The following is a 19149-nucleotide window of genomic DNA, read 5'->3' as shown; positions in this document are numbered from 1 at the left end:
TATTAATAAAAATGGAAATTGTCATGGGTGTCCTTAGATAGTGCCTTCTGGTGTGTGACAGGTGACATTTTTCTAGTCATAGTGCATACTTAGGACAGGGAACTGAAGTTGTGGCTGGATGCCTGATCCGCATACCACTGTAATGGACTGAAGTTGGTTTCATTCTGTCGTTTGGAGAAATACCACTATACGCATGCAGTAGAAATGACATGGAAACAGCAGAAAGAGACACTAAGGGAGGAAGAGGGGTAGTAGCAAGCCCTTAAGAGCAGTCAAAGTTGAGAGGGAGACTGCATTATATGGGAGGCTGTGGAGAGGAACAGGCAAAGGGAAACTCTTTCTGATTATGGGCTCAGCAGGAAGAGGGTGATGGAGAGGAGGCAAGGAGCCTGCGGCTTCCCCGTAAGCACTCACCCACTGTGGGGTGCTGCAGGTGGTGTGGCATACGAGAGTCCGTGTGTTGTTGGAAGTCCAGGTTGTCTTTGTCTTTCTCTGCACACTGCTGTTTTTTAGATTGTTTAGTAAAGGTTAGGTCTCAGACAACTATACTAGGGTATATTTCTCATCTGTGCTTTTATGTCATTAGCAAGTCGTGGAGGATTTTTTAATTCCTCTCTAGTCCCATCCTGGTGATAACAAGTATTGCAGGTTGCAGATGCCCTTAGTGGGTATTGCTCAAGCAATAATGGAAGCATTGCAAGGAGCTGATCTGCATATCTGGTTTGTTAAAAAACAAAAAAAATCTTTTGGAAGGGTGAAAAGAAAATGGAAAATGTGAGGTGTCCTTGACTATTAGAGGTATGATTTCAGTGTTTTGAGTTGGGAACATCAAAATGTTGAACCAGACTGCTCTAGTGATACATGTTTGCAATCCTGTAAAAATGGAAAATGTAATGTCTTTCAAACAATGTGGAAGAATGCTTTTTGATTTTATTTATTTATTTATTTTTTTCCCTCCTCAAGTGCTCACATGGAAACATAATCTTTAGGAGGGAAATTATCCTGAAAACTTTGCTCCATCCAGGCACCCCAGCGTGGTCATACAAAAACTGAAGCTCCAAAACCAGTAGGTACTTCTGGAAGCTTGACTTTGATTTCTCAAGGTCTGTTCTCCACTTAGTAGAGAAACATTTTTGTTCCAAGTGTTTGGCTCTCAGGAATGTTCTTTTTTTTAGAGACAACTTGTTCTCTACTAAGCTATTTGTAGTGCAGTCACACACAAGGTAGCTATTGAATGGTTAATAAAGGTAGTGTTCATACCCCAAAAAATAATAAAACCTGAGGCTATATGCTGCAGTTCCAGTAATTTGAAATGGAACATTGTAAGATATCCGGAAAAAGAAATACATCATGCCTTTTGAACAACTGGACAGCAAATTAACAAGCAGTGATTTTTGGCTGTCATTCATTGCCTGGTTTGTGATCAAGATCTGCTAATGTAGCAGAGGTCAAACTTGCTCATAAAATTATTCTGCACAGAAGGGACTGCAGTTTCTAGTAGCAGGTTTCAGAGTTTTTTATAAGCATGCTAATGTAATAGCATGCAAATATTGAATGCTAATTTTGAGAAAGTTTATACGGATAAGAGTGACATTTGAGGTAGAAGTGAATACATGAAGAGAATGATCCAATAACTTCAAAATTGTTAGTATGTCAGTGGAAATCTGTGAGTCAGAAATTGCGCCAATGAAAACAAATGGAGTTTCAAACTTGTTTTTAGGAAGGTGCGCCAGTATTGTGAAAGTGTGTATGAGAGGCGAGCAGTTTTGGTTTTCTGATTACTTCTTCTAACTGTAGATGCACCAATGCATTTTATCTTGTAATGACTGAGATGCTGGGACTGAGACACAAATGCTTGGTAATGGGATATGGAGCCTTTCACCTTTAGGTCATGGGTTCAGGTCTGCTTCAAGTTGAGGATGACTAAAACTTGTTACCACCTGACAGCTGCTCTTTGCCCTTGGGGGAGGGAGACGTGCTGACCCTCAGATCGTTCTTAGCAACCTGGTGTCTGTATTGACAATAAATGCTCTCTGCAGGCCCTTGAGAAGGGCAAAAGATTCAGTATGTTAACCAGGTTCCATTTCAGCCAGGAGGGAAGTCCAGGAGGTACAGCGATGTGTTTAATGGCCCACTGGCTCAGGTCAGTTCTCCTGTGTGCTGGCAGAGAACTGAGAGGGGACCTGTGGTTGTACTGCATTGAGGAGAGAGAAAGGACTTCCCTCGTCTCTGGAAAAGCCACTTAGGGGCTTTTAACAAGAACTAATATTCTACAACAAAGACGCTGGCAGTAAAACTGTCTTAGGTTGAACACCAGCCTTCACGCACATTCCTGAGCATTATAAACTGATATATTAAGTGAGGAATGGTGCCAGGACAGTGATATTATTACGTTGGCTTGATTTTTTTTTTTTTCCTTGTTAGCTTACTTTTACAGAGGGCATAGTATCTCATTTCCACTAGACAACCACCCAGAATCTGATGACACCACTAAAAGGGTAGCGTACAGACTGCTGTGTTGTATTACCACTGGCCATGAGCCCATGTACTGATCTGCTATTTAAATAAGCATTCTGGCTTGTGGGCAAGAGTGCCACCAACTCAGCTATCTAGGTACTAAATCATAAGGAATCATGTAATACAGGGCTAGAATGCCATCAAGTGGCTTTTGATATATCAGAAAAGGAGAGCGTTGTGTGGGCTTTGTCACCAGAATATTGATGTGGAATAGCTCTGTCTGTCTTCAGGGTGAGATGAAATGGGAAGTACTGGTACTCTATGCCATACATACAACTTAAAAGTCAGTAGCATTTTAACTGTAAAATATTGTTGTCTCCAAATATACAAAAACAAGAGTCCAGAAAGGAAAACCACAAAGGACCATTTCTTTGGGTGGTCATAATTTCCATTGCCTCAGTTGCCCTGTAGTATGGGAATCTTCTGATGAGTGTGATACGTATATATTCTTTATAAGTGTAAGGAATGACATTCTGTGAAGTGTGTGTCTGTGTTGAGCATGGTATTGCTATCTTCAGTACACAATGAGGCTTCGGGTACATTTCTGTGATGCTTTTGGTGGTCTCTCCCTAAGTTTTGGCACAAGTTGTGGACACGTTAAAATAAATAAATAAATAAAAGCACAACAAGAATGCCTGCCTAATAGAAGTGCTTATGCAGCTGGTTGTGGAGGCTTAAGATCCTTGAGCATGGCAGCCTCCAATGATTTTTGTAACCTTTCAGTTAAAATAAGTGAAAACATACAACCTGTAGAAGCTTTCTGTAATTTTTTTTGTCTTCTCTCTTGCTCTTTATTGCTTCTGATATATTGAAAGGCCATTGATGTATCCGCTTGCTTCTGGTCCATCCATATGTTTTCACATAGTCTATCTTTGGCAGTCAGTCAGAATTTTTCTCTGCAATCTAAGTGTACATGAGCGTTACGTTGTATAAAGTATCTAAGTTTAGGCTGTGGAGTTATCGTTATTGTTTTTGGCAGAAAAAATGTTCGTAATGGACCCATCAGAGTAATAGTTAAGTGGTGTAATGCCTTAAGAAAAATGCGCAGCAGCTCTATTGTTGAGGTCTGGAACGTGTGCCCACTTTCTTGGATGTTTTTGTTATTCCTGTTTTGAGTGTAGAAGGAGAAAAAACAGCGTAGCCTCTTATGACGGGCTTATGTGATGCAATTTTGATTAGCTAAATCTACCTTGTTCAGTGAAGCTAATATGATTTGACAAGAGCTTGATTAGGAAGCAGTCGTTTCTGTTGATAGTAAACAATTGGTCACTTGCAGCAGAGATGGGAATGCCTCCTTTGTCGCGCTCCGAGTTCACTCTGTCCGTTCAAGTCCTAGTTAAACGTAGCAGTAAATTGCGAATGGAGAGGGAGAGACTATAGTACCGGGAAGAGGTGTTTATGTAGACTACACAGTTCTGATCAAATGGAGGCTTTATTATCTTGGGTGGCATTGAAACACAGATGAAGGGAGGTGGATTGGGTTCTGAAGTACTTGTTGTGTAAAGGACTGCAAGGGAAGGTTTTGTTCCAAGACCTGTAGATTAGGATACGTGTGCTGCCCACCATTTCCTGTCAGATGAAGCAAAATACAGTATATCACAGTGCTCTGGCTAGTGGGGAATTAATGCATGATATAACTTAATGTTAGCTTTTCTGTGATTATGCATATACAGCGTCGGTGATTATATATCCTGTCACGGTAATAAGGGGAATTCAGGTGTGGAATTTGTACTTTGCTTTTTATTGTGACCTCACTACTGTTACCTGATGTGAAGAAGATAATAACACGTGACAGGCTGAGAAGATGATTGGAGGGTGTTGTGGAAATACTTATTTCTTCAAAGAATTCTCAAACTAGATATCAAGTGATGCTTCATGACAGAATAAAGATGTGACTTAATTGTTGAGAACCTGATTCTGACAGCTTTACGCATGCTGGGGTCCAGCTTCTTTGCCTGGTGGTCCTGTCATTCCTGATGAGATTACAGGTGGAGTGAGGGTCCAGCTGACTGAAAAAGTGTGTTCCAGGTCTGTTCACAGGCTTGAGAATGTCACCTACCACACTGCCAACTAGTTACAGATCAGTCTTTAGTTATGTGGCCTAAGAAGAGATAGATGTACATGTCTAATTTCTGTTCGCACTGTCACAGAACTTCTAAACTTTGGCAGTAATGCAGTTCACTAGTGCCAAGGTGACTAGACTTGATGAAAATGTAGCAAATTAGACCTGGTCTCTAGGCTTGGACTTAGCAGAGCAATAAAGGTAATAAATTGTGAGGGACGGAAACAATTTGTTGGTGGTGTTCCTGTCCCCTGCGTGTGGCTATGGTCTTGATTCCGCTAATGGACTGAATTAATTGAACCCCCTCCCACACGCATTTGCTAGAGAGACTGTAGGGGAGGTTGTGTAAAGTATATGAACTCTGAATGTTTTTTTTGTAAGCTGGAAGATAATTTTCCATTTCTACATAACTTTCTCTGGCAAGGCAAATCAATATGGCTCCCTCTAGAGCGTGTCTGCTTTGCAGTCTCCTTTTGCCTTTTTTTTAAGCATATTTTGATAATGGAGCGCAATGTTCAATGCACGTAGATTTAGAAACAAATATTGAATATGAATTATCTGCTGCGTCGCACCATGTTATGTAAGTACCACTGGGGCAAATTGTTTGATTGTGAACAGTCCGTTCTGCCACGCTCAAAACTGCACCTCTTTATATGAACTTAATATTTTTCATTTTACCTAAGGTTCAGAGAAGTACACGTGTTCACTTACTCTTTCCTTCCTCCGTTTTTTTAACTGAAGAGAAACATTCCTCTTCTGCCTTTGCCAGATTATTTAGGAGAAGAGTGTAAATTGAAGCCATTTATCTTGAAATGTGCTATTGGACTAGACTGTTTATACAAGTGTAAGAAATTGTAGCATAGGAATATTTGGTCTGGTCTGCAAGGAAAAGGTTTTTCTCTTTTTTTCAGTTTTTACGTGTGGGCTACTGGTTATAATATAGAAAAACCATGTGTATAAGGGGCTCCAATTTACACTTCAGTATTTTAGTGCAGTTGGGACAATGGTGTTTTTAATGAGGACCAGGATTTTTTTTTCCCTCACAGGGCTCCTAAAACAAATTTGATACTCATTTTAGAGTTACCTTGTAATCAGTTTGAGGCCATGCGCATGGTAAAATTTTTCTGACCGAAGAGTGCTTATCGTGTAAATCCAGAATAACTTGTTATTGACTAATACAGAGCTGTTAATATTTATCCATCAGTTGGTGGACGAGTGAGTCGGGAGTTAAATTATACACGGCAGAAGATTGGAGAAGAGGCCATGTTTAACCCCCAGCTCATGATTCAGACTCCACAGGAAGATGGTGCTAATGTACTAACAACAGAGGCACTCAAACAGCACCTTGACTCTGCACTTCAGGCCAGCAGAGTACATGTTTATATGTACAACAGGTAAGGGGAAAAGCAAAGGTTTCCTTGGTTTTCTGTAACAACGGAAAAATGGACACATACTACTTTGCATGTGTTTTTTAAATGGGTAGCATTTCAAAGCCTTTTCCTTTGAGTCTGTGTTTTGATTTGAATGTCACTGGTTACTGATGCTTGAAAGTATGGTAAGATAGCAGGACCAGCTGGCTTTTGACACATTAAATGGTGTAAGAGGTGTTGGATGAGATTCTGAAAATGTACCCCTGTCGTCAATGCTACTTTTTTCTTAGTGAAGGAGCTGTGACTGGCTGTTAAACATAGGACTTATTGATGGGACTCAAAACAGTAAAAAGCCTTTTGTATTGTAGTTGAATTCACTTGCTGATACCTGCAGGAGACTTGTAATGGCTGTGAGCACTAGTAGAGGTTACTGTTCTTTCAGTAGTGTGGGTATAAAGAGAAATGCAAAAGGGTGAGAAATGACGATGGGTGGAATAACTGGGCTATTTAACAACGTAGAAGCCATCATGTTAGAGTTGGCCTTCAGAGTGTCTGTGTGCCAAAGCTGAAGATTGGAAGTTTTCTGGAGAGTAGGAGTTAAGAGTTGTCCAACAATACAAGTATTAAAGATGTATCCTAACAAGTCACCAGTTTTGGCCTAGTGGGATCTCTCCCTGAGAAGCAGTTCCTCCAAGATTGCTCCTTACAGATGCAGCCTGCGAGGCATAAAGTCCAGTGTCTTTCAGCACATCCAGCTGATGCCTAAATGAACTAGGGCCATAGCTCTAACTGTCTTTTACCCAGCCTTGTCTATAGCGCTAGAAGCCCCAACAGTGGTAGCTATAATACAGCTGAACAAAGAAGGTGGAAATCTTAACAGTTTCTTTTCTCCTGCATGCATGAGTTAGGGCTAGTATTCTAGCCCTCGGAAGCTGAGGCTGACCTCTCTCGCACTTACGTCACTGAGTGATATCCTAAGTCACAAGTGGTCTCATTTATATAGAGTCAGATTTCTATTCCTTTTAGTTCTGTTGAATAGCCTGATAATCCAACAGTAGCTCCAATATTTTTAATAAGTTTTACAGAGACTGTTTATCATTACTGAAACAAATATTTCTAGTCTATAACTACCAAAAGAAAGGCCTTTGCCTTTGTGAGGTGTGATATACTTACACTGAATAAAGCCTACTTTTCTCAGTAATTCACTGCTTGAGGTCAGCTTGTGTATATGAATAGCCATTTTACATGTATGTTACATTTTAAAAATACCTTTTCAGTCCTTGTGAAGAAAAAAATATTTATTATTCTTTGTATTTATTGCAGACAATGGAAATTGGAACACTTATGTTATAAATCAGGAGAACTCATCACAGAAGCAGGTTACATGGACCAGGTAGGCATATCATGTATTTGGTTATAAGCATTTTATATTCTTATGATTCAGCTTGTGCTGTTTGATTATATTCTAGTCTAACGGTGCATTTTTCCCCCCTTTCTGATTTTGACAGATTATAGAGTATCTTTATCCCTGTTTGATTATCACTCCTTTGGACTGCTTCTGGGAGGGAGCAAAGCTACAGTCAGGAACTGCCTACTTGTTGTGAGTGTGCTGTTTTATAACTTTCTAGTCTGACTGGTTTTAATTGTAAAACCATGCATGTTTTTGAGTTGTGTTCCCATTGTTTATTCAGATTCTGATTTAACCAAAAAATAAAAAAGTGTTACTTCAGAAAATATGCATGTTTTTAATTGAACAAAGATATTCTGTTTCTAAAAGATGATTTGTATACACAGTTGAAGTCCATATTGTTACTCTTCTCATTCTGCTGGCACGTAAAAGAAAATATAAGTTCTAAAATCAAGCTTTTAAAATTGTTGAAAATAAAAGCAGAGGAGTTTTTCGTAAACTGCAAAACATTGATTTGCTGGGAAGTGATTTTAAGAAAATGTAGCTGTCTTGGATAGAACCTCAAATCTTCCTAAGGAATTAAAAAAATCCTTTGTTTAGGAGATCATTAAAGAAACCAAATATAGTATCTTTTATGGGTGATTTCTCGCGGTTTACAAGTGTGATATTATATGTGATGGATTCTTCAAAGAGTTAATTGTTAATCTTTGCAGCCATTTTCTGTTAATTATGCAAGAGTTAGCATTTGAGTTATTGTTTCTGTCCTGGTTTGCATGTCTGTAAAAGCAATTTGCAATGGCCATCTCCTAACCTTTAGTGTACAGTTTTAGATGGGGAAATAAGGGGGTTTGTGTTTTCTGGTTGGGAGGTTCAGAATAATGACTTAAGCTTGGTTAAGCAGATACAGTGTGGTTTGAACCACAGAATAAGGCAGCCAAAAGCCTTTCTGGTCTGTCAACATCACAAATTCAAAAGTGAGGGGTGGGAGATGTGACAGTGATAGTGGTGACAGCCATGGCAGTAGGAAAGCTTGATGGTTGGTAGTCAAGCTGCCAGAGCATTTGAAGGAGCACAGTATTGTTATAGATAAACAAAGATCAGCTATATTGATTGATTACATTTGCAAGATGATTATTAGGCTAGCAAGAAGTAATCTGATACTATGTGAAAGGCTTTTTTTCCTTAGCCTCCTCTCTTCTCTCCCTGTCCCCTCCCCCTAAATTCTTTGAAGCAGCAGTTGGCTGCTTTTTTGTTATTTAGGTTCTTGATGGTTTGAGTTTTTTTACTTTGTTTGTAAATGGAAGTATTTTTAACATGTGAATATTCCCTTTCATAGAGTAACTTTGTCTGTAAGTAATGAGTGTTTTTGTTAAAATTAACAAGGCTACAAGAAATAGTATACATACACGAATATAATTAAAACGTGCATTTCATTTTGTGAAACAACCTTACCAGAAAGAGTTTAGCTTGTAACAGAAAATAACTCAGTCATTTGTGTGAATATGAATTAAAAATTGTTTGTTTCAGTACATATTTGGTCATTTTCTTTGTCATTTTCCCCTGATTTCTTTTACAGGGGGAAACCTCCTTTGCAGTGGATCAACTTTGACCCCTTAGAATTCTTGGAAGAGTTAAAGAAAATAAACTACCAAGTGGAGAGCTGGGAAGAAATGCTGAATAAAGCAGAGGTTGGTCATGGTTATATGGATCGACCTTGCCTGAATCCTGCTGATCCTGATTGCCCAATCACAGCTCCCAACAAAAATTCCACCAGAGTAAGTTTGCTTATCCTTGCATATATCTCTGTTCAAGGGAGGCTGTGTGTGTGGGGAGAGAAGATAGTATCATTTCCTTCCAAGCAATATAGGTTTCATATTCTTCAGTGATTTCATTACTCTGCTCCTATTATATACAGTTAGCCCAGAATCACTAACATTCTCTCAATCTGTGAGATAATACTTAATCCGACATGCTTAAAGTGAGGTTACAGTTCGCAGCTACTGACTAGGTGTGGCAATGTGGTGACACACCATTTCAGCAGATAACATGCCTCAGGCAGACACAGCCACTCCTGGAATACCGCTGCTGCTGTGCAATGGCATCATGCAGCAAGGCTTCCTGCAAGTAGGGCCAATTTTGCCGACCTTTGTGAAGAGCTGGAAGCTGTGGGCCCCAACTTCATTACCCCTTTTTCAGTCACACTAGGCTTTGGAGAAGCTGCTCTCAGGTGACTGTGCATTGGGCTGGTTTGGCTATTCCATTTGTTGAGCACATTTCTTTCTGCAGACTTCCTGAACTATCTTTAATATCCATTATTCCAGTACACTAGGTGTTAATTTAGGATATGAGTTTGTTTGAAGTTGGGCAACTGATGAATTGTTTCTTCCTAACTTTATTCTAGCCTCTTGATGTGGCCCTTGCTCTGAGCGGTGGATGCTATGGACTGTCAAGAAAATACATGCATTGGCAGGAAGAGTTGATTATAGGTGGTACGGTCAAGAACAGTTCTGGTAAACTTGTCAGGTAAGCAAACAAATGTTTAAAGAAAACTTTAAAGCTTTTCTTTGTTAGGGCTTTTGGGGAGGTGCAGGGGGTCATGCAAAATCAATTGCCTTTCAGAATGATGCATATTATGAACCCTGGTCTAGGACAGCATCCCTGATGAGGACAGAATTTAGAAGTGTGATTAGACAGTTGCTTAAATTTAAGAAGGTATCCTTGCTGTCTGCTTCTAACCTAAGAATGATAGTATGCATTGCTCAGAAATAAAATTTTTTCCTGGCAATTTTGTGTTCAGAATGTGTGTATAAAGCATTGAACAGTGTTTAAAGCATTGAACAACTTTGATCATTTTTTGAAATATCTTCAAAGGATAAAGGGGAAAAAATAACTTCAGTAATGTGCCTACTCACTTGACTTTTCTCAGAGTTCCAGTATCTCCATTGAACCGTTTGTTTAGGATCAATAGAAAGAAAAGTCTGTTCTTTGTCACTATAATTTGAATACCATTTCGACTGCTGAAACAAAACCCTTTGTTTCAGACTTCTTGAGGAAGACATGGAACACTGGACTTTGGGTGGGGAAACCCCTTTGAAATAGAATTGTTCTGAAAAACAGAAGACACAAAATCATCAAACACTTAGATGTATAAGCAGAATCCAAATTTATATTAAACTAAAAGTAGTATAATATTTGAATATTTCACAAAAATTTTTTACCAGAAAGTTTCATAGGAATTCTGAATTTTTTTTTAACATTAGCATTAAATTTTGAAGCTTATTTTCTTACTAATTTTGATTTATTCTGAAAAAGATCACTGACATGTCTCCTAGCCTGTAGCCAAAGAATATATTATTGGTGAAAAACAAAATAGATTCCTAAGATTCTAAAACTGTTGGATACAGTTGCCTGCTATGGAAATTTATGATGAATAATTATTGCCTTTTATTATTCCTTGCTGCTTGTCAGATATTAGGGGTTTAGTCTAGCATTTCTCTCCAAGGGATGAAAAAGACCAAGGTCTTCAAATGACAAATAGCCAACAACTTACTGCTTATTTTATGCCTCTTCCTCCTCCTCCTTCTCTCCCTGCTACAGTGCCCAGGCTTTGCAAACCATGTTTCAGTTAATGACTCCAAAGCAAATGTATGAGCACTTCAAGGGATATGAATATGTTTCACACATCAACTGGAATGAAGATAAGGCAGCAGCAATTCTGGAAGCCTGGCAGAGGATGTATGTTGAGGTAAAACTGAAAAAAACTCTACATATCATACTAGAAAATCTTACTAAGATCCACTGCCTTCTCTCATGTTTTTACAGTATTTCTTCAAGGAAGATGCTTAAACTAGAACTGAGTGGTTGTATCTTGGTTTTAGCTGCAGCAGGCTATTTAAAAAGGCTGATTTCTTTCCTTTTTAATTAAGAAGATGCTTGCTTATTCACATATGAGAAGCCAGGAAAGTTTTGCTGTTTGTTGTCTAGAACTTTTTTGTGTTCCTGAGACTTAAAAGGAACTAAAGAGCTAGACTGAGTTGAAAAGTATTTGTTTGGGGTGATTATTCTAAAGGTATCTGGAAAACATTAGCTAGCTATTGACTCCTCTCCCAGCAGCAGTCCCAGCGGGGAGGCCATGTGACAGTGCCTGGCCTTTGTGTCTCAAGCCCTGACCTCTGCTGTGTCGCTTCTGACCTTTGTGAAGTGGCCAGGCAATGAGGGAAAGAGGAGCACCCTTACGAGCGCTCTAGCTTTAGATTAAAGGCAAAACTCATATGACAGCAAATCCTTGGCAGAGTTACGGAAGGAAGAAACTTTCTTACGCTTCAGGATTTAAATTACATGTTTTTTATGAGCTGTAAGTGCTGTGGCCTTTCCTGAAGGATGCAAATTCTACTTGGATAATAAGTAGCTTGCAGGGAATAACTACCAAAAATATTTCTTTTATGCAGCATCAGTAAAATCTCTTGTGTAGGTTTGTGTGTCTTAACAGGAACACTTAAGGCATAACTAGTTGATTTCAAATGTGTGCTGTGGAAGACAACATTTTTTTGAAGTCAGACTAAGCTTTATTTTTCTTTTCATAGGTTGTTCATCAAAGTGTTGCACAAAACTCTACTCAGAAGGTGCTTTCCTTTACTACAACTACCCTGGATGACATCCTAAAGTCATTTTCTGATGTCAGTGTCATCAGAGTAGCTAGTGGCTACTTGCTAATGGTAACAAAATATTTTTTTGTTTATTTAATTGTGTTTGCTAGTGTAGCAGGCCTTGAACAACTTTTTATTGTAACCAGTTAGCGGTCCAGAACGTTTTCGGAATACTTAAAATTGGCAGTTTGTAAACATTGGCCTCAGAGTTGACACCTATTCCTTTGTGTAACATCTCTAATGTGTCTGTTCTGTCTAGAAATGCTTGTAAGCTGTGTGTGTTCTTGGGGGGATATAGGTGTTAGAGAAAGATCCATTCTTATATTTTGCTTATGTCTCTCTCTCTCTTCCTCCCCCCCCGCCCCCCCCCCCCGACTCTGCTTTCAGCTTGCCTATGCCTGTTTAACAATGCTGCGGTGGGACTGTGCCAAGTCTCAGGGTGCCGTGGGGCTAGCAGGAGTCTTGTTGGTTGCACTGTCGGTGGCTGCAGGATTGGGCCTGTGCTCATTGATTGGAATTTCCTTTAATGCTGCCACAACTCAGGTATCAAGGAGCCACAAGTCTGCTGCTAAATTACAAGTACTTCGTTAGTAAATGAACACATCGGAGTCAATCTTTGAGGAAAAAGAAAAGCTGCAAAAGTGTATTGATTTTTAGATTGTGCCTTCTGTCTCATAGACTGTGCTGTAAGAAAGCAAGAGATGGTGCTGCCCTACAATACTTAAAAAAAAAAAAAAAAAGGGGGGGGGGCAGATACCCTGCAACTTATTTCATTGGGCAGATTCTGGGATACTTGTTTCTCTGTGTCCCAGTGTGAGTGTAGGCACCCATTTATGCATAAGCTGCTGCAGGTTTTGTCCTTACATCTGAATATATCAGGATGTTTGAATTCTGCAAGTATTTTGAAAATAATTTGAAATATTCTTCAGTATTCTATGTCTACCTGAGCCTTGAATTATTTTTAGTGAGATATTCTGCCCATACATGGTCTACCCCAAGTTCTTCAGCAGTATTTCAAAATAAAAGAGCTATATTACATCCTTTTGATTTTCATTTTACTCTTGGATTTGAGTTCAAATGTAGTGTGAAAGTTATTTTGATTAGCCATCTAATGGCTAGCTGCATGGTAGAGCATAGAAGTAATATTATTAACTTTCTTGTTCTTTTGTTTGTTTTTCCCCCAAGGTTTTGCCTTTTCTTGCTCTTGGAGTTGGTGTAGATGATGTTTTCCTTCTAGCACATGCATTTAGTGAAACAGGGCAGAATAAGAGAATTCCATTTGAGGTAATGACAAAATGGGGAGTTGGGGGAAAACAAAAGAAAAAGCTTCAAATAGGAAAATATATTGTACCTAGAATTGATTAGTAGGTTGTTTTGGGGATGTGTGGTTTTGTTTTTGTTTTTTTAATTTGATGATGAATGCAATACATGTGATCCTAGAATACTTTGAAACGTTCATTTTTTTCTATATAGTAGTGTCCTAGATTTATTTTATTTTGGAAATTCAATTTAGAACTGTGATATAAAAGCTCACTTACATAATGCAAATTCCATGTCTGCCCAAAAATTCAGGGAAAGTCGATGTGAATTTTGGAGCAAACTGAAATACAAGAGTCTGATGTTAAAATGGTAAAATATTTTTAATGGAAGAACGCAAAAATCTTAAGGTGAAAAGGAAGAGGAGGAGGTCAACTTAAGAAATGTTTTTACTTGCATTCACTTTTATCTTTGTTTATATGTTATATCCTTAAATGTGTGGTATTTTATATATTTTTCTCTATTTCTCTTCCTTTATTTATAATTGACCATGACGTTCCAAAGCACAGCATCTTCATGTAATGAAATCTGAGGTCTCCTCACTCTTATAATCTTTTTCCTTTACTGACCTCTTTGTTCTCAGTTCAGAGTTTCATATCCAAGATACAAATCATTTAAAAACAATGTATATTTGCCCATTTTGTTTTGTACAAGCAATGTGTTCGATGTACTCTTTTAAGCTGGTTCAGCATGCAGGCACTACAAACGCATTGTGCTATAACCTTCATATGCTTCAGAATAGCCTACTGGAAGGGGAAGGGGTCCTGTGTGTAGAAGTTTGTTTGTTTCTTTTTTTTTGGGGGGGGGATCCTTGTTCTTTTTGTTGCTGTTGTTGCATACTTCAAGACATGTAGATAAGTTATATATCTATGTTGTTTAATGCATGCTCTGAAAAATGATGAGAACACAAAGTGACTGCACTGGTACAAAGTACCTCCTACTTAATAACAGATATGTTTGGTATCTAATGTCAGTATCCATGTAGCTTTGACTTTTGAAGCTAGAGTCAGCTTTGATAATGCTTTCTACCTTCAAAAATGTTAGCGCTTCATGTGTCATCTGTTTTTCTCCTGGAAACTGTACTTAGTATATTGTTTATTATCAGATTTTTTTGCAAATGCGTGCTTGCATAGTAAGTTCCTTGTAATAGTTTTCACTATTACCATGTTATATCTGTATGACAACCCTTTCATTTGCAGGACATCACCTTATTCACTTGACTTTTAAGATACACCATTTGTTTTGCAGGACAGAACAGGTGAATGTTTGAAGCGAACAGGAGCAAGTGTAGCCCTTACATCTATCAGCAATGTTACTGCTTTCTTTATGGCTGCCTTAATCCCTATTCCTGCTTTACGAGCATTTTCACTGCAAGTAAGTTTATATGCTGTTTTGTTAGCTCTTATAGATGATCTCATCATGGGAGGCTGATGCCTATTAGTGCTGATATAGTGGCTGATACCACTGTTAGTGGTAGCATTAAAGTCCATGTTGCGTGCTTCTGCAGTTCACTGAACCTATATGTGATTACTGTCTACTGTAGTGCTGGTTGATGACAACTGCTTTTTCCCCTTGATTCTGCTCCTCCTGTTTCTTATACCTTGAGTCTCTCACATTCTGTTAGCGGGTGAATATCCTGCCTCGTCCTGCTGGGTTGAATGCAAAAACCAAAAGGAATGCAACTAAGCAGAAACAAGTCTACAGTAAGATTTGAACTATTAAGACAGTTAAGACCAATAGTCTGTATTCTAGTTTATAATACCTTTGCATTTTCTGAGTAGGAATTCAGTCCTTTCATTGAGGTTTGTCCAATTTGCTGCTGTTATAAACCACAACAAAAGTGCAGTAACAGCAGTGAGAATGCCCTTGTGACGTTATTACTGCAGCATTTTGTGCTGCTTTAGTCTGAAAGTAAGTTTAGCAAACTGTTGGAGAAAACTTCATCAAGAATTTTATTTTCCAACTGCTTTGAGAGAAAATGTGAATTTTATGTGCTGAACCATGTATCGCTCTCTCTCCCTTTTTCTCTCTCTTTCGTTGTCTTCTCATATTTGTCTGTGATAATCTATCTTCAGGAAGATGAAGTACTAAAGAATGGTGAAGAAAGCTTCTTTTAAAAGCAAGGGCTCTTTGAAGAAAGCTCTGAGATGCTCTCCTCTGACACAGCGTTAACGCACGAGCAATTTATAGCAGTGTCTGGCCTTGGTGCAGAGCAGGAAAACTGTACATTTTCAGTAGTCATTTTTCTGTTACAGCATGGCTCTCCAATCATTTTTCATTCTGCTTGAGCCCTTGACCTACCCAGAGGAAGCAAGGGCTGCAATTTTTCTTAATACTTGTGGAAGTTATTGCCGTTTTCAGAGATTTAAGCATGCCTGCATTAAGCTATAAAATGGTAAAGCATTCACGATTGCAGCTAAATGACCAATAAACGTTAATAACTTGTTTACGATTTTCTTCTCAAAAGGCAATTTGGTAGTAAATAACAAAGAAAATGAAGGAGAATAAAGGCATCATTGGTTTGCTGCGTGGTTGTCAGTTGAGGAGATATCTGTGGCATCTAAAACCAGAGCTTTCATCCTGAGTGCTTAGCAGTATTTAGTTCTGCTGCCTTGCCAAAACCTAGATTTCTCTTCTTACGGGGAGTATGACAGTGAATTGTTTTATATTACGGCAAAGACCAGTTTGAATGTGTAAAATATATTTAAAGTGTAACCCTTCTTCTTTTGGAAGAACTGATTTCTGTCATCTTAATTCTGCACTCAAATGTCCAACATCCTTAAGAAGCAAAAAGGATACTGGAGATTTTCACTAGAGATCAGAAGACAAGTCCTATTTTTCTGTCTTCTGGCTTTGAAGTGACTGTCCTTTGTAGACGCTTCTTCAGCCTAGATACATATCTCATAAGAAGGACCCAAAAGAGATGCGTCATTTTGTCCTAATCACTCTGCTCAACAGTTGAATGGGAGCCACCAAAATGAATTCTTTCTTCTCGGATCAAATTTTGCTCAGCCTATCTCTGTTCTTTCTTTTCGTATCAGAACATGGTAGATTGCCTTTGGAACATCTGTGGAGAAAACAGTTACAACTCATTGTAATTTGAGTATAAATAAATTTTTTTTTTCCTCAAGTCTTTACTTTTTGACTGCTGCCATGTCTTACGACTTACTGTAAACTCAGTCAACAGAAGTTCAGAAAAGGAAACCCGTGTTGTCAAATGCATGGTGCTTTCAAAAAGCAAAATGACAAACAAAAAGTTTCCAATGAGATTTCAGCGTGTATGAACATATTGATGTTATTCAAAATAACATCATGCTCAAAGGCCTTTTTAAGGCAGTGATTAATATAGAATCTGTGTAGGAATGCTGGAGTGCCCAGAAATTAATGTTTGAATTGCTCAGTCTTTTTTCACATGCATCTGTAGTCTGTTTTTGCTTGCACATAGTAAACCTTTGTATATAAGAACTGAAAAAAGTGTGTTACGAGGGCAATCTGTGACGTATACTGAGGCATTATTGGTACTAGAGCAATACGTGTATATAAGTTAGGAACCACTAAAATGACAGCCCTTGTTGTTAGAAAGGACCATCTATTACTTTTTTGTCTAGCTTCACCAGGTATAATCAAAATCAGGTGATGCATTTAATCATAGCATTCAAAGAAATCAACTAACTGTGGCAGATTTTGGTGGGTGGTCTATATTTCTATATGAATTTCTTTATTTACGGTCGTCTTCCTCCTTCTCCTCCTTACTCAGGCTTGTTTAAACAAGAACTCCTTGCTGTCCTTGTTAGCTTCCTAGCAAAATTTAGAAAGCATTGAAATACTGCAGGTTACTTTTTGTGGATGCTGACTTCTCATCTAGGTAGTGATTTTTTAACACATGGGCTGAAAAAAAAGAGGATTGCTCTTGACCTTAATTTGCTTTTCATTCACTTTTCTTAAGACATTGCACGATAACTGTTGAAGTTTCCGTGACTTTTGAGGCCCAGTATCTTTAAAATAACCCAGCTGCTGAGGGAGAATAAATGGTTTCCTGACTAGCCCTGCATGCGGAAGCCCACCTTCTAGTTAGAAAGCCATGTTTTGCATATCAGTGTTTTTTTCCCTCTTTTGCAGCTTATTTTCTGTAAAAAAATGCAGTTCATTGATACCTGAGTTGCTCATTTACCTTATGGAATTTAAACAGTGCAGGTTTGCTGCTATCCCAGGAATTTGCTAGGGTTAGCTCAACAAAGTGGGTTAGCTCTTGCTGAGTTAAAGAAAAGGAAATCAGCAAATTTTAAAGTGAGATTTTTAAAATGAATTCCCTTATGGGGGCAGGGACTCTTTTAGATTTCTAGCTGACCTTTTCTAGGTCAGATTTTCCTATCACTTGTTGATCTTATTAGCCCATTATTTGAGGGAGTTTAGGCTTTGAGAGGCAGAATGCATCCCAAGTGCTCAGTCACAAGCATCACCTGCAAGGGAGTGCTCAGGACTTTGAAAGAGTAGGTCCTGAGTTTTCAGATGAGTTACATTTTTTAAAATCCAGGGAGGGACAATATGGAAGAAATCGCCTGAAAGTTTTTTGAAGTTTGCTGTAGGGATGTCTTAAATATAGCACTTTGTTTTGGGCATAAAGGAAGGAGGCATGGTAGAGTGTAAGTACCACAGACAGAATATTCAGACCCCTTATAGAATATATTCTGCTCTGGAAAGAGAAAACACAGCTTCATAAAAATTCACCTAACTCTCCTTGCGTATACCGGAAATTTCCTCCCCTAACAGCAGAAAAGTAGTATAGATTCACCTAATGAATAAGGGTGGAACTTTGCCCAATAAGTCTTAGCAGTAACATTTTTTTCCTCACAGTACGGATGACAAGTTTTTTCCTAAATATAAAAGTGCCTTAGCAGGTGGTGGTGGTGGGTTTGTAGAGAGAAGGAATGTAAGTTTTTAAGCTCATTCTTTATCTTACTGCACTGAAGTGGTTTGTCCCCCCCCTTCTTTTACCCAAGTCTTTTCACTTTCTCTGCTCTTGACATGAGAATTTAACAAGCAAAATTAAAGCCTAAGGGGAATGAGGGGGGTGGAAATCTGAGTCTGTGTGCTGTCAGAAGGGAGCTGCAGATAGGCAGCAGCAGTGTGGAAGTTTCCCTGACAGACCTCCTCCTCTGTTCATCACCTCTGGCTATATACAGCACACCCATTCTCCTTGGGTGGGCTGCCAGGAATGGCAAATAGCAGCGCGTACCTTCGGCAGGGCCCCAGCCTACCAGCCTGGCTCGCTTCTCCCTCGCTGCCTGCAGCACAGACTGCCATTCTTCTGTTTCAGTTAACAGTTGCAGCAGCAATAATATTTTTAGGCTGTGCTTCATTAAAAGATGCTTCTCAGAAAGTGACCAAAATGTTGTCTGCCTTGTGGCGTTTTCTGGCTTCACTCTGATGTTCTTATTTTGGTGAACTCCTTCATTTCACACCCTTGAGTAGGCCCAATGTTTTTTCCCCTTCCAGGACTAATCTCACCTTTGTTGATTTTTTTCAAGGAGAAGGCCTGAGGCCCTTTCCTCTCCCAGTTGACCATTCCTTTCTGAAAGGGTGAAAGCAGATGCCCTGCCTGTTCCCAAAAATCCTCAGCATGCTTTCCACTCAGCTGCTGCTAACAGATTGCCTGTATGCTGGGAGCTGTGCTACCACAGACTTTTGTTAGCGCTTTTCCAGTCAACGTAATCATTACAGATTGTAGATATTACCAAAATTAAGATCACATTCTTTCGTAAGTTCCTGTTCACAGCCACCAGACGTCCACGTAGTATTGGGAGAGGAAGTGTTGGCTGATGCATCACT

The 19149-nt window shown here is 39.0% G+C and overlaps 1 protein-coding gene across 7 annotated transcripts in view; it reads left to right on the top strand.

Annotated features, from left to right (window-relative positions):
* Positions 1-19149, top strand: part of PTCH1 (patched 1) — a 77973-nt gene that overhangs the window by 24237 nt on the left and 34587 nt on the right. For 6 of the 7 annotated variants that reach the window (XR_011137873.1, XM_068928103.1, XM_068928102.1 and 3 more), the window contains 10 exons: positions 5784-5973; positions 7273-7342; positions 7458-7549; positions 8934-9132; positions 9759-9880; positions 10955-11102; positions 11941-12072; positions 12391-12546; positions 13189-13287; positions 14569-14694. Coding sequence is in view for 6 of the 7 variants with exons in the window: in XM_068928103.1 (XP_068784204.1) it covers positions 5784-5973; positions 7273-7342; positions 7458-7549; positions 8934-9132; positions 9759-9880; positions 10955-11102; positions 11941-12072; positions 12391-12546; positions 13189-13287; positions 14569-14694 (1334 nt within the window). In the remaining variant the exon portion in view is untranslated. Of the gene's footprint in view, positions 1-967; positions 1067-5783; positions 5974-7272; positions 7343-7457; positions 7550-8933; positions 9133-9758; positions 9881-10954; positions 11103-11940; positions 12073-12390; positions 12547-13188; positions 13288-14568; positions 14695-19149 lie in introns of those variants that run through there. The other variant, XM_068928106.1, reaches the window with a different exon arrangement.

The sequence above is a fragment of the Struthio camelus genome, chromosome Z (assembly GCF_040807025.1).
Source record: "Struthio camelus isolate bStrCam1 chromosome Z, bStrCam1.hap1, whole genome shotgun sequence".
NCBI lineage: Eukaryota > Metazoa > Chordata > Aves > Struthioniformes > Struthionidae > Struthio > Struthio camelus.
This window is presented reverse-complemented; position numbering and strand designations above follow the sequence as displayed.